The sequence below is a fragment of the Petromyzon marinus genome, chromosome 18 (assembly GCF_048934315.1).
Source record: "Petromyzon marinus isolate PM22_M1 ecotype Great Lakes invasive population chromosome 18, UKy_Petmar_22M1.pri1.0, whole genome shotgun sequence".
In the NCBI taxonomy this organism is placed as follows: Eukaryota; Metazoa; Chordata; class Hyperoartia; order Petromyzontiformes; family Petromyzontidae; genus Petromyzon; species Petromyzon marinus.
The window spans coordinates 4,526,473-4,541,909 of NC_133684.1; the positions used below are offsets into that span (position 1 = coordinate 4,526,473).

General features: G+C 46.4%; 1 protein-coding gene across 1 annotated transcript in view; it reads left to right on the forward strand.

Annotated features, from left to right (window-relative positions):
• Positions 1-15,437, forward strand: part of LOC116943591 (transforming growth factor-beta-induced protein ig-h3-like) — a 53,654-nt gene that overhangs the window by 21,589 nt on the left and 16,628 nt on the right. The window contains exons 8-13 of the mRNA XM_032956559.2: positions 248-460; positions 1,708-1,845; positions 4,171-4,319; positions 9,567-9,703; positions 11,474-11,604; positions 14,630-14,763. Coding sequence (XP_032812450.2) covers positions 248-460; positions 1,708-1,845; positions 4,171-4,319; positions 9,567-9,703; positions 11,474-11,604; positions 14,630-14,763 — 902 coding nt within the window. The remainder of the gene's footprint in view (positions 1-247; positions 461-1,707; positions 1,846-4,170; positions 4,320-9,566; positions 9,704-11,473; positions 11,605-14,629; positions 14,764-15,437) is intronic.

A 15,437-nucleotide genomic window follows, 5' to 3' on the forward strand; every position in this document is an offset into this window, starting at 1 on the left:
TTCATTCTCCGTTCGTGAACAGCCGTGCCTGCCGTGTGCGCTGTTCTTCGGACACACAGTGTCTCCTAAATCCTCGAGCAATGTGAGCTTCTCTGGGCACCGCGCACAGCCAAACCGTGCGAATCGATGGACAGCGAGCCAAACGCAACGATCAGTGCAGCGCTCTGCTCAATCGCGCCTCTCGAATAACGCGTTCACGCGTCCGACCGCCCCCCCCACCCCCGACACCCCGCATCCACGCGCGCAGCCCTGCTCAACAACCACATGGTGGACAGCCTGCAGTGCTCCGAGGCCGTGCTGAGCAACTCGAACCTCGAGACTCTGGAGGGGACGCCGCTGACGGTCGGCTGCGACGGCGACAAGCTGACGCTCAACGGCAAGGCCATCGTCACGAAGAAGGACGTGCTCGCGCGCAACGGCGTGGTGCACCTCATTGACGATGTTCTCGTGCCCAACTCAGGTTCGGGGAAATTAAATCCTCCCCTCCCCCCCCACGCCCCCCCCCACCCCCCCGCTTCGAGCGCTCGTCCGTCAAATCGGGTGACTCGTTGCTTCAGAAGTTTTTTTTTGGGGGGGGGGGCGTTAAGTTTTGTTGTTCTTACCCCCCCCCCTCTCCCCCCGGGCGGTGGCTGGCTACGTACGGTGAGAAATAAGTGCAATATACATGTGTAATGGGTCAATAACTAGAGGAGAGTCGCTCTGAGGCAACACGGATTTTTGTTATTAACAAATAATCCCGAACACAAAGGGGCAAAGGCCCCTTACACCCGATACGCCTCTCACTGGCTACTCTAACCCTTCTTGAGTGAAGCTTGGTCTTCACTGGTCTATAAGCTGGAGCCGAACCTTGCCAGGGGTTCGACTCTGCCCGTGGGTTCTTCTCTTCAAGGGGCTCTTGATCTTCGGGTGGATGACGACTGCCTGGACCGTTCAGAGGTCCGGCTTTTATACAAGTCCGTGGCTTATACGGACGTTCCGTCCTTTGGCTACCAACAACAACACCGGTCTTATCCATCGGTCATCATCATCCCCTTTTCGTAATTTGAAGCAATTTTTTTTTGAAATTCGGAAGCCACTGGAGCTATGCACTTTTAAATCTCGATTGAAAACTCATTTCTTTAGAACTGCTTTTTGTCTGTAGTTGGTTGTCCTTCCCCCGCACCTCCTATTAGCACGGTTGGCTAGGTACGGTGCAAAATAAGTCCAACATATATACAGTACATGCATGTGTTTGGACCAAGCTCACTTACATTTCAGTAAGTTAGCCCACTGAAAAAAAACCCATCAATAATAATCAATCAAGCCTCTGACAATGTGCATGTTAATACAATTGTTAACAGTTGTTAGGTAAAATAAGTTCATTCAAACGCTTAACAAAGGCGGCCAAAGTGAAATCATCGACTACAGCACTGTTTCGCGACGAAATCCATCTTACTTAATATCGCGTTGCAACGCCGCACTAAAAGTGCTCCGTAAGAAAATAAATGCACGCGGCATGTTTTGCTTACGGTAGTCCGATTACTTTCGCACTTTGCCCTCGTGCTCAGAGGCAACAAAATATATATGTTTTTTTTTACGACCGCGAGATTAATTGTAATTATTTTTTGAGTTTTGTTCACACATATATATTGCTCACTGCACATGTGCGTGGGTTTGGCACACCTTGCCACCCCCCACCCCCACCTTCTACCGCCGCCATCCCCACAGCCAAGTCCGTGTTTGAGCTGGCCGATTCGGCCGGCGTCACGAGCTTCATCGACATGTTCGCCGAGGCTGGCCTCAAGGGCTCCCTGAAGCCGGGGGAGGCGTACACACTCCTCGCTCCGAAGAACGAGGCCTTCTCCGGTACGCGTGCCCGCGTTTGGCCCCCCTTCCTCCTCCTCCTCCTGCCTGCGCAGGCATTGGCAAGCAGCACAGGCAAAACAAAAGGAAAATCTCAAAACACATTCATCGACGGCACTGCCCTAAGATGAAACGTCTATAATCGATGACCTTTTCGGGAAATTGGCTCGTACGTGCTCATTATTATTTGATGTGCCTTGCGGAAGGGCCATTGCCTGAAACGTCGCCAATGATGTGTTTCCTTTTAAGGACGCGCGCAGTATTTGCGACCAATGTGTTGAGTTTTTTTTATCTGTGCAACACTTTGTTTTCATCACCAACATCACCGCTTTAAGGGATGCTGCTGTGTTGTAATGATTAGAACAGGTGAACTTGCAACACAGATGTCACCAGTTTGATTCCGTCTCCTGGCACGGCATGTGCAACAAGTTTATTCATTCTTCCCCCCCCTCCACCTCTGTCCACCCAGCAGTATGAGTACACCACAGTTACACCACAGTTTTACCACGGTTAGTCATTCGGCAGGGTAAAGTGTGGGTATTCCAACCTCTTCCAAGACGTCTGGCCAGCATTGTCAAGTAGGCCATACAAGTCTCGAAAGGGGATCTCTAAAGATCCATGTAATGGAGGCACTTTGGACAGCAGTGGCATGAGGAATTTGTTATAAAGGCTGTGCCTTTACCTATTATTATTTATATCGTATGTTGAACTTCTTTCGCACCTTACGTAGCCAACCGTGATGATCAGAGGTGCGGGGGGAAGGACAACAAACTAAACACAATATTCAGTTCTAAAGAAATAAGTTTTGGATCTCGATTTAAAAGGGACATTTCGTGATCATAGACAGAGCGAGATTGACATTGCCCTGGTGCAAGGAATCGAATTGGGCCCCATATTGATTTCATCCCTTCTGTAGCCCAGAACCCAGGCCCCTATACCCTAAGAGACTTGGTTGCAGTTGCACCGCTTACACACTCGATAAATACGCCATTAATACTGAGCGGCACACGGTTAAGAACTTGATCTGACAACCAGTTGAGTGAGCGATATAATCACCGATTACTAAACATTTGCATATGGACAAAATAGATCAAGCAATACATAATTGGTTGTAATAATGTAAAATACAAATAACTATAACAAGAACGGTTGCTCTCAAATTCAAGCAGAGCCATCTGCAATGCTGTAGTCTACAGAATCTTGGTGAAAATGTGAAACAAAAAGACTTCAGACTAAACTGATTGACCTTGGACAATGCAATGACCCTGTAAAGCTGTGTTGTTCACATTATACATAGATCGAGGAGACACATTGGCCCTCGTGTATATTTATTCGATGTTTCCATGGGCTACGTTTTGGCTGCTCGTTTTTAATTTGCTGCTGCCCACTGCACGATGCTGAATAACAGTGATGCAGAGATAATAAACACCATCTGGAGGGGCCATAATGAAACGTGTACTGTTGTAAATCCAAATAAATAAATATACATATTATAATGTGAAGCCCTTTTGTAAATGCAACGCTGGATGAAGGACCTCCCATACTGTGTGAGTCATTGGGGTTGTATGACCGGAATCTGAATATTTATTTCTACTGGAAGAATCCAATGAGCTATAAAGCTCTTTTTCACAGATGACCAGTAGGGGCACGGGGTAAGAACGTTACAACAACAAACAATACAATAGTAGTGCAAAGTACAGGAAAAGCAAGCAAATCACCCAAAAATATACAAATGTAAAACGAAACTATCCCCATCCTACCAGGCAAAACCCACTGAGGTATGAACTTATTTTTCGGAAGCAACCTGGCCACAAATAATAGCTCACCGAAGTGGCTTACCATGTGGAAATGTATATGATAAGCGTGGGCTGGTGGAGGTGAGGTGGCCCAGAACTGCTTCCCATGTCACTCACCACGGATGTTCGGCCATGGCTAAGAATGTTATTCACATGCCGGGTTATCCTAAGCACTCTACTCACCAGACAATGCAGAGAAGCATGGATAAAAGTAGTGATCGTAAGCACTCGGCATGGTCGTCATCGTCGTTGTTGTTGTTGTTGAGATAAAATCTAATGTTGCTCTATTGCAATTCGTAAACATCACAACTGATGATAAAATATAAATGTACACAATTCATTTTTGCGGAGGTAATGACACACACACACACACGCTGCATCTCGTTGACAAGATTTGATGTCACAGCCATTGTGGTTTGGCTCTTTATTTCACGTTGAGATCGAGCGTCGCCTTTCCAACGGTCGCCGTTCCTGCCGAGAGGGTGAACTGACGGGTTTGTTCTTTGTTTTTATTTGTGTTGACCGCGTCAAGACACCACGATCTTCGAGCTGTCCGACGACATCGCGGAGCTGCTCAAGAACCACGTGATCAAGGGGCAGGTCTCGCTGTACCAGCTCTACAACGGCCAGGAGCTCGAGACCCTGGGGGGGAAGAAGATCCGCATCTTCATCTACAGAAAGGTTCGGGGATCACACTGCACACCCCCCCCCCGCCAGCTTCATTTCTGCTGGAGTTGTTCGGGGCTGAGTTACAGAAAATATTTTCCTGCCCTCCCCCCTACTGTAAGGGGTGTGTGAGTGGGGATTGAATCCCTGAACAGCATGCTGACCCACAAGAGGCGCGTGAACATTCGACTCCGGACGAAATTGACTTTTAAGCGCTTGCCCATCAATAATATACACGACATTTTTGTTTTTTGTTCCAACAGCGTCGCATCGCAATTGTTTACAATTGCGATAATCTACGTAAACATCGTGAAGATGAGACTAGCTTCGGTAGGCGCTTTATTCTCCATAGAACCACCAATGTAGCTGTCCACGCAGGAAAGTGACCGTCTGCACAGGGGCTAATCCTTGTTCCGCTTTTTGTTCTTGAGTTTAAAGTGGAATTCTGTACAAGCATTAGAACACCTTACAGCGCATCAATCGTGGGTATGGCGATCATGAAAACAGCTACCTTTCAATAAGACAATAGCAGTAGCATTATTATTAAAACACTGTAATTCAGTTCTCCATCAACAGATGTCCCTAGCAACCAATCATAACTCGTCAATCACTCCTTTAAAAACCTTTGCCTGCTCTCCAGGTCAGGCCACTCGCTCTCCAAAACAAACTTCAGAATCAGAATATTTATTTATACTGGAGGAATTCGATGAGCTATGAAGCTCTTTTTCGCCGATGTCCAGTAACTGCATTTGAGAAAGAGGAACTGTGAGTGTGTGTCCAATGCTTATATTTATGTAGTGCCGTGAATTCACTCGGACGACAACCGTCTCTTTTTCCGCCGTCACTTTTATTCCATCGTTCCGTACACACAGTAATTCTCTCCGTGCTCCGCCAACTCGGACACTCCGATTTACTTCAGCATCGCCCGTGCTTCCCCTTCCACACACAGTGTTTCTTCGCCTATCTCTTCACACACAGTGTCTTCCCTTCCACACACAGTGGTCCGTCTTCTATCTCTTCCACACACAGTGATTCGTCTTCTATCTCCTCACACACAGTATCGCCGCTATCTCTTCACACGCAGTGACTTCCATCTATTCACACACAGTGACTCTATCTATCTCCGCTAACGCTGACTCTCCCTATCGCTATTTACTGTCTTTGGGGTCCGGCTCTCTATCTATTCTTCCCTAACATTTCCAGCTGTCCTCTTCGTATCTCTTCACCTCTCGCCAACAACTGCCCAGCAACAACTCTCCAGCAACAACTCTCCAACAGCAACTCTCCAACAGCAACCCCTCTTCGTTCAAACCACCTCGCGTTGTATCCCCTCTCGCATTAGCCTTAATTAATTGCCACGTGGCTCGCTGGCCGTTTCCCGCCAGCCCGCACCTGTCCCCTTCCTCAGACATCCAGACGCCACCAATTAATGCTAACAGCCTCTCGACCAATCACAGCCCTCGTGCCACGACTCCCTTAATTACTTGGGTTTGTTTACGCCACTCGCGACTCGACCACCTGTTCGACCTCGTGTGACCCGTTCTCCTTGTCTGTCCTGTATGTACTATATATGGCCAATTCCTATGCGCATTATCTACTCCACTACATTTCTACTACATTGCTAATATATTTACAGTGAGGGAAAAAGTATTTGATCCCCTGCTGATTTTGTACGTTTGACCACTGACAAAGAAATGATCAGTCCATAATTTTAATGGTAGGTTTATTTGAACAGTGAGAGACAGAATAACAACAAGAAAATCCAGAAAAACGCATGTCATAAATGTTATAAATGTATTTGCATTTTAATGAGGGAAATAAGTATTTGACCCCCTCTCAATCAGAAAGATTTCTGGCTCCAAGGTGTCTTTTATACAGGTAACGAGCTGAGATTAGGAGCAGACTCTTAAAGGGAATGCTCCGAATCTCAGCTTGTTACCTGCATAAAAGACACCTGTCCACAGAAGCAATCAATCAGATTGCAAACTCTCCACCATGGCCAAGACCAAATAGCTCTCCAAGGATGTCAGGGACAAGATTGTAGACCTACACAAGGCTGGAATGGGCTACAAGACCATTGCCAAGCAGCTTGGTGAGAAGGTGACAACAGTTGGTGCGATTATTCGCAAATGGAAGAAACACTAAAGAACTGTCAATCTCCCTCAGCCTGGGGCTCCATGCAAGATCTCACCTCGTGGAGTTGCAATGATCATGAGAACGGCGAGGAATTGGCCCAGAACTACACGGGAGGATCTTGTCAATGATCTCAAGGCAGCTGGGACCATAGTCACCAAGAAAACAATTGGTAACACACTACGCCGTGAAGGACTGAAATCCTGCAGCGCCCGCAAGGTCCCCCTGCTCAAGAAAGCACATATACATGCCCTTCTGAAATTTGCCAATGAACATCTGAATGATTCAGAGGACACCTGGGTGAAAGTGTTGTGGTCAGATGAGACCAAAATGGAGCTCTTTGGCATCAACTCAACTCGCCGTGTTTGGAGGAGGAGGAATGCTGCCTATGACCCCAAGAACACCATCCCCACCGTCAAACATGGAGGTGGAAACATTATGCTTTGGGGGTGTTTTTCTGCTAAGGGGACAGGACAACTTCAGCGCATCAAAGGGACGATGGACGGGGCCATGTACCATCAAATCTTGGGTGAGAACCTCCTTCCCTCAGCCAGGGCATTGAAAATGGGTCGTGGATGGGTATTCCAGCATGACAATGACCCAAAACACATGGCCCAGGCAACAAAGGAGTGGCTCAAGAAGAAGCACATTAAGGTCCTGGAGTGACCTAGCCAGTCTCCAGACCTTAATCCCATAGAAAATCTGTGGAAGGAGCTGAAGGTTCGAGTTGCCAAACGTCAGCCTCGAAACCTTAATGACTTGGAGAAGATCTGCAAAGAGGAGTGGGACAAAATCCCTCCTGACATGTGTGCAAACCTGGTGGCCAACTACAAGAAACGTCTGACCTCTGTGATTGCCAACAAGTGTTTTGCCACCAGGTACTAAGTCATGTTTTGCAGAGGGGTCAAATACTTATTTCCCTCATTAAAATGCAAATCAATTTATAACATTTTTGACATGCGTTTTTCTGGATTTTTTTGTTGTTATTCTGTCTCTCACTGTTCAAATAAACCTACCATTAAAATGATAGACTGATCATTTCTTTGTCAGTGGGCAAACGTACAAAATCAGCAGGAGATCAAATACTTTTTTCCCTCATTGTACTATTATAGAAGTATTGGACAAACTAATTTCCATAAACCAACAGTAGTGTAAGTAATGAAAAGGTGACACAAAAATGTATAATTAAAAAAATATATTAATATGGATATGTTTTGTTTCCCTTTAGAAATTAAAAATAATTAATATGCTGCTGTGCATCAATCCCAATTGTAACTGTGCTGAATGCAATTTTTCCCACCACATTCCTTCAATTCCTTACAGTGTTTTGCAGTTCAAACTATCAAATGTCGCACCCAGAAACATTACTTTTGAGCCATATTAGAATATACATCGCCACTTGGCACATGGTACAGCACTGGCACTTAAAAAAAAACCTTGTATCACAGCATTTGACAAAGTAAAATGTTCCTTTTGCAGTGTTTATTTTTAATGATTACCCTGGTAGGTGTATTCTGCATCCATGGCCCACTGAGAGCCTGTGGAATACAAGACAGAATGCAGAAGCAATGCTGAACATTAACACAAATGGGTATTTCCTGTGTTTCATAAAAGTTCGTCGGGGAAAAAATCCATCGGAATTTACGACGAGGATGAAAATCCACCTCTTTCAAACCTTTGTCAAATAGAGTCGAGGTTTTTTTGGGTTAGATCCTTTAAATATGTAAATGTGTCGTTAAACCCGCCACCACCCGACACAACCAACTAGTAATGTTTGTCACGTGAACAGAACGTACCAATTCGTTACTGGCACACCACGCCGGTGGTGTGTTGGAGAGTAAATCCACAATATTTACCATCTGAACACGACGTTTTGTCAGTAGTTACAACTAGCTTCATCAGGTGACAACCAGATTTGTGGAGAAATCCTCTTGTTGCGTTACTTAAATAGAGGGGTAGATATGATGTCATCACTTGTGAGCACTTCTTGAGCGATGTGGGTGGGTGGGGGATGGATGAATGAATGTGGTGTGCTGTACTAGTAACGAATTGGAACGTTCTGTTTACGTGACGAGTTTAACGACACATTCATATTTGTACGCGATCTAACCCCAAAAAAACTGTATTAAGGATGATATCGTTGTTGAAAGCCTACGTGTTCAACTTTGTCAAATACTTAGTATATGTTAAGCATACTACAGTGTCACAATACACGAGTTGGTCTGCATTGTGAGTTTACTATACCCCCCACTAATTTTGCGAATGGAAAAGTGAAAGTTTCAGTTTTCTTGGATCACCCTCCTCCCAATTCATTGCTTTAAGTGTAACGGCTGACAATCTCATTCGAAGCTGTTCATATTCACAGGTCGCTCGGTATCCTCTCCACGTCTTCTGTGCTTCTATGCCCAGACTATGACTCTATGCCCCGACTATGACTCTATGCCCCGACTATGACTCTATGCCTCCTCGACTATGACTCTATGCCTCGACTATGACTCTATGCCTCGACTATGACTCTATGCCCCGACTATGACTCTATGCCCCGACTATGACTATGCCCCGACTATGACTCTATGCCCCGACTATGACTATGCCCCGACTATGACTCTATGCCCCGACTATGACTATGCCCCGACTATGACTCTATGCCTCGACTATGACTCTATGCTTCAACTCCGTTGAGCGACTAGAAAGTGCTGAGCGATTGTCTTTAAACTCACAGTGCCTCGGTTTAACGGGCAATGGAATAAAACCAGCAGGCGTGACCTTAAAAAACAATAAATCCAGAATTTAGAGTTGCACGCTAGGCCCTGTGGATGCAAAGTTATTGGTTGTATTGGACACTTGTTGCGATCCTAAGCTCACGCATGCTACTGCCTACGTATGAATGTCTACCTCCGTATGTTGAGCTTCTTTGGCACCGTACGTAGCCAGCCGTGCTGATGGCAGGCACGGGGGAAGGACAACGAGCAAAACGCAAAAATCAGCGCAGCGCACTGCTCAGTCGTGCTTCTTAATTCCATCGGCACATCCGGCAAATGTTTGACACTTGTGTGAGGAATGACATGAAGCAGCAAATGTTGATTGATGGCCATTTAACATCGTCACACAAACGGGAATTTCTTGCAGGCAATCTGCATCGAAAACTCTTGCGTCTCCACCATGGGCAAGGAGGGCCGACTGGGAATCTTGCACGTGATCAACAAACTCATCCATGTCCCCGAACGCTCGTTTCTCGAGATTCTGCAGGCAGATCGTCGCTTCAGGTGAGCGTGCGATCGGGCAGCACTTCGTCTTTCCCTCAAAATTATCCCGGGCCGTTGGTTCGACTGGTGTGGTCGCCACGTGCCGAGTAGAAGCCACAGCCGCAAGCGGTGGCGAGATGTTAACTACCTCGCCCGGTGTACAGGAGACGGTCGGTTCGATCCCGACCCTGACGCCTGCTGTAGAATTAGAGTTTGCGTGTTCTCCCCGTGGGCGTGTGGATTTTTCTCCGGGTCCTCCAGATTTTCCCTCCGTGTTTATAATCAACACGCGTTTAGAGTATTTGGCTGCTGTCAATTCCCACATGATAAGCCACTTCGTTGAGCTATCGTTTGTGGCCAGGTCGCTTCTGAAAAAGATCTACATATCTCAGTGGACCTTACCTGGTGAAATATAAAATAGTTTATAGTTTAATAGTACGATGGATGTGGCGTTCTGGTTGTGCAACTATTTTCCGGGTCGCCGATTTGGACAGACCCGGCAGAAATGAAGCATGTGTCTCTCTCCGAGCTTGCATTCATTCACACCTGATGACGGTTGCTTGTGTTGCAATAGAAACGTCGTATTATATTATTTTATTTTATTTCTACGTGTCTTTACCGAAAGAACCAAAGAGTAATTCCTGCAGTCACAAAAGCTTAATATCAAAGTTTGGGACATTGGCACGTTCATCAGACAAAAATGAACACTCGCCAAAGCATGCCATTTCACCCCGTGTCTAACACGAATCATAGAGCAATTCCACACCATGAAGCCATACTCAATTACCACAATCCTTACTTCAACTAGTACAGCTACTAGATTTGATGTTTTTGTGACAGCAGGGATCCATACTCTTTGGTGGTTCTTTCGGTAAAATCACGTAGGTAGGAAATAAAATAAATAAACTCACGACGTTTCAGGCACAACACAAGCGTCTGTCATCAGGTGGGACAACCACAGCCCACTTCAGCAATTGTTTATTGCTGTGGTTATCCCACCTGATGACAGAGGCTTGTGTTGCGCCCAAAACGTCGTGATTAAATTAATTTTATTTTATACTAACGTGACTTTACCGAAAGAACCAAAGAGTATAGTAGAGCACCTCCCAAGCCTTCGAGCTCCACTCTTCAGAAAAACAACGGTAGTGGCAGCGTGATGGTGGTGGTGGGAATGCCATATGCATTTTATCCGAATGTGCTGTCTCTGTTAATATATGCTTTCTTTGTACAGCAGCTTGATACACTTAGGTATTTAGTTGCGAAATGTAATGAAAATGATTATTACTCAAGCTAAACCAATTATATTCTGTTATGCAAAGGGGCTATTTCCTAACACATTAACCTGTTGTATAATTGAATTATAAGGCGGTGTTTGTTATTGACAATGGTGGTACATATTTTTAGCTTCTGCTTATTATAATAAGTAATTGAAATTACACGAACCCTGCGCAACAATAATTACGACCGTCCATACGTTTGCAATAAAACCAAAAAAGGCCCAACCTCAACTTCTTCCTAAAGCGGCACAACCCCTCGACGCTGAGCCCCACAAACAAACGTGAACCTGCAGCCCACAGTCCAGCGCCATCATTAATCCTGACTGATATTCCAATTAAAACCCCAATGGGAGAGCCGGCTGATCTCCAACCTCCCCGAGCTGCACAAAACAATGCAGCTGCTGCACATTAACCCTCCGCTAAGTATTCCCAGCCGGCGAGAGGCACACAAATGGCTTTCACGTGGAGCGTGCGCGGCTCCCTTCGCTTTTATTTGTGGCTTTCACCCCCGCAGCACTCTGGTCGAGCTGATAAGGACCGCGGGGCTCACGGAGAAACTCCGAAGTGCCGGTCGCCTGACTCTCTTCGCTCCAACAAACGAGGCCTTTGCTGCTCTGCCGAAGGCTGAGCTGAACAGGCTAAAGGGTGCGTTTGCCTCGGGTGGGACGTTCGATGGGACGGGCACCTCCTCTTTCATCACGAAGCAACGTCGTTAGGATTTACAACCTCTCTCTCTCTCTTCCTTGCTCAGCTTTAATGACTTCAAGAACCTTACTCTTTGCCACCATGCTCTTGTGTCAGTAATGATAGAAAGACGCTACAAAGACTTCAACTTGTGCAGTAAAAGGCAAAGGTGGAGACCTGCAATTTCTCCACTCGTGCCCTTGCTGGCAGAAGAGTGTCTACTAGAGGCAGCTCTAGATCCCCCCCCCCCACCCAAGTCTAGAGGGTATTTTAGTAGACTCTTGCACGCTGGCCAACACATCTTGGAAGAGGTGAGTGAAAGTACAAACACTTTAACCCATCACACATATCCCGCCGAACGACTGTGGTCTACCCACTTATACTGCTGGGTAGACAGAGGCAGGATTGAGGACATTTGCAGCATGCTTTCAGCTGTCACGCCAGGGGACTGAACCGGCAACCCCTGGATTGCAGGTCCAGTGTGCCACTAACCATTACACCACTGTGGCAGACTTCTCTAAACACGAATCAGTGCTGAGTTTATATAACCCAATTGTTGTTGTTAAAGAACCATCCAGTCTTTGTTAATCACGCGTCTTGATATGAGGTCACATTTAGATACCACACATTGAAAACATTTATTTTGTGTTGTTACGTATTGTATTGTGAGCAAACATCACTTTAGAAATGAAAATAAAGTCTTGCACTCAGCAATGCATGCATTACTTATTGAGTGTATGCCCATTAACCAGCACGGTGAAGTATGGTCAAACAACCCCCCGTGACCCACACCGTGTGGGGAGGCCATCATTCAGCAGTGAACTCACAAAGTTACAGTACGAATACACACGCAACACAAACCAGACATAGTACAAAAATAATCCGCTGTGCGTAACGGTATTTATATTTCCATTGCGTTAAGTAAGGTTAAAGTGTATAACTTTTTGTGACCACAGCAATTTTTGGGGAGGGGGGGGTTTAATTGCTGTGGAGATTATCAGCAAGTGCCTGGACCCCCCGTCAAAGTGCAAGTAATGCCAACAGGGCGAGTTTCATGTTGCCCTGAAATCATATATATGGAGGAGAGACGCTGAGAAGCATTTGTTCCCGCTAAAGTTTTATTTTTGTGAGCAAATAGCGCCCCGTGCCCACGATTTCACAAACACCCTCTGCTTCTGTCTGGCGTGGGCTCGCGAAACTGCCAGAGTTTTACGACCCCCACCAACGTGCTTTGATTGCCAATTCAGACTGGCACTTAACTCGGCTGTGTCGAGTGTGTACCATTGGCATCGGGCCCGTTGCGCTCAGAACAGAATCCTCCCTCCGCCACTTCGTTCCCCCCACCCCCACCACCTTTCCCCTCTCGCCCTTAGGGCCCCAGCGCGGTTAGACCGCCTGCACACTGACTAGCCATGCCACTGGCGTCACCGCACGTGGCAGTCTCTTGCCACACCGATCTCCCGCAGCCAACCGTACTCGCTCTGCGCCAGGGGACCCTTGAAGAAGTAGCTTTGTGCAACACTTTACCACGTAAACCACACTTAAGGACAGTAAAAAAAAAACAACGAATAAAATCCCTCAATTTCCCTTTGCACTTAATAACACGATGAAATAAACAAAAACAATAATTTCCCGATTCCACGAAATCCTGAGTTTTCTTTAAAAGTGTTTTTTTTGTGCGTGGGTAGGGAATCGGAGCACCGGGAGGAAACACAGCATGCACGTGAAGGCAATGACGCTCAAAAGTTCCCCACAGATCGCTTCACACAGCCCACACTTTCTGCACTCCCATCTCCTGGATGAGTGGCAGCCCCAGCGGGTTTGATTCTCACAGATCTGGTCGAAGTCTCAGATTCATACTCTTTGGGTTTTTTTCGGTAAAGTCACGTAGGTTACGTTACTTACGTTACGGAAAAACCAAAGAGTATGAATCCTTGCAGTCACGAAAGCTTCAAATCTAGAATGAAGTCTCAGATCTAGGTTTTTATTTGAAGATAAAAATACTCACCTTGCGTGAAGGTCATTGTGCACGAAGGTAATTTTAGGGCAACCTTCTCCGGCAATGGTTGCCAAATTCTATGCCATTCATGTTCAAAAAACCAAAGAGTATGAATCCTTGCCTTCACGAAAACTTCAAATCTATTATTCATGTTAATGTTCCTAGAGAAAATTCATTGGCAGTAACAATTTCCAACGACACGCTATACAATTGCACGAGTGCATCAAGGCCTTTAGTGAAACTCGTAAGGCGTTCATTGTGACACCCTGAAGTCAAATTCCCTTAATGTGAAACATTTTAGTTCAGTGTTGCGCTTAAGTGAAATATCTAAGGTTTTTATACTGGCACCTTTAAATACATTGCCTAAGGTAAAAGAGTACATTTCCCCGAAGTGCGTTATACTTAAGGGTGACCCTTAAAGTGTTTTATGCAATCCTGTACACATTCCACCAGTCTGAGCAATGCGTTATGCAATCCAGAGTCCCCAGGGAATTAATTGTGCTGGAGTCAGAACTTGGGGTCAGCAGACACAAGTGACCCAGTCTGAGTTTTCCAAATTTGCCACTGCATATGCGGCTAAAGCAGGTAATTGAACAGTTTATTATTATGATTATGAACACTTACCAGCAAATTTCAACCACACTGAATAGCTCCGTGGAGTTTGATTTGCTTCATTCGCAATGCTGCCAAGGGCTCGTCGTAGGAGGGGGAGCATGCGATGATTCACTACTGCATATCCCGGACCGCACAATTTGACGAATTGTCACGGGTCAGCGACATTATTCATGTTTTTTTTTTTAAATAGATATTTGCTTCGTTTATACGATGTTGTTTCATGATGGCTCAAAGCTGAGAGCACTGAGCCAGCATCGCTGACATCCTGAGTTCGAATCTGGACAGCTGCTCATAATTATTAAACGAGCCTCGGCATCGGCCGCGGGTAGGCAAACTCTGAGACCCCGGGCGTCCGCGTGCGCGTCCCCACAGGCAACCCCAAGGAGCTGGAAGCCCTCCTTAACTTCCACCTGGCTAGCGAGGTGCTCGTGAGCGGAGGCATCGTCGGCGGGGCCAAAAACGTGCTGAGGACCCTGCACGGCGGCCTGCTCGAGATCGAAAGCAGCGTGAGTGCACGCGACCACACGGAGCACGTTTTGGAGGTGCACGCAGCAACAGGCGCGGAGAGTCGGAGTGCACCGCCTGCTTGGGGCTTACGCTGACGGGCGGCAAGATGAGCGCGTGAATTAGGGAGCGTCCACGAGTGAAATATATCGTCCGTAAGTAATAGAAGCGGGTTTTTTTTGGAGGGTTAGATCGCGTAAATATACAAATGTGTCGTTATACCAGCCACCACCCGACACAGCCACCAAGTAATGAGTTATCACGTAAACAGGACATGCCAATTCGTCATTAGTACGGCACACCGGTGTGTTGGAGAGCCTACGTGTTAAACTGAAATATATCGTATTGACTGTGAAGAAAAGCAAGAGGGCTTGGCTAGGACACGCCACGGAAAGGGTTGATGACCAGTGGTAAGATGTTAACTACCTTGGCTGGTATGCAGGAGGTTGTGGGTTCGATCCCGACCCTGGTGCCTGTTGTATATTTGAAGTTTGCATGTTCTCCCGGTGGTCGCATGGATTTTTGGCCGGGTCCTCCGGTTTTTCCCTGCGCATTTAGAAACACCCGTTCAGAGTAGTTCGCTGATCTAAATTTCCCCGCGACAAGCCACTTCGTTGAGCTATCATTTGTGATAGCCAGGTCGCTTTTGAACAAGAGCTGCATAGCTCACCTTACC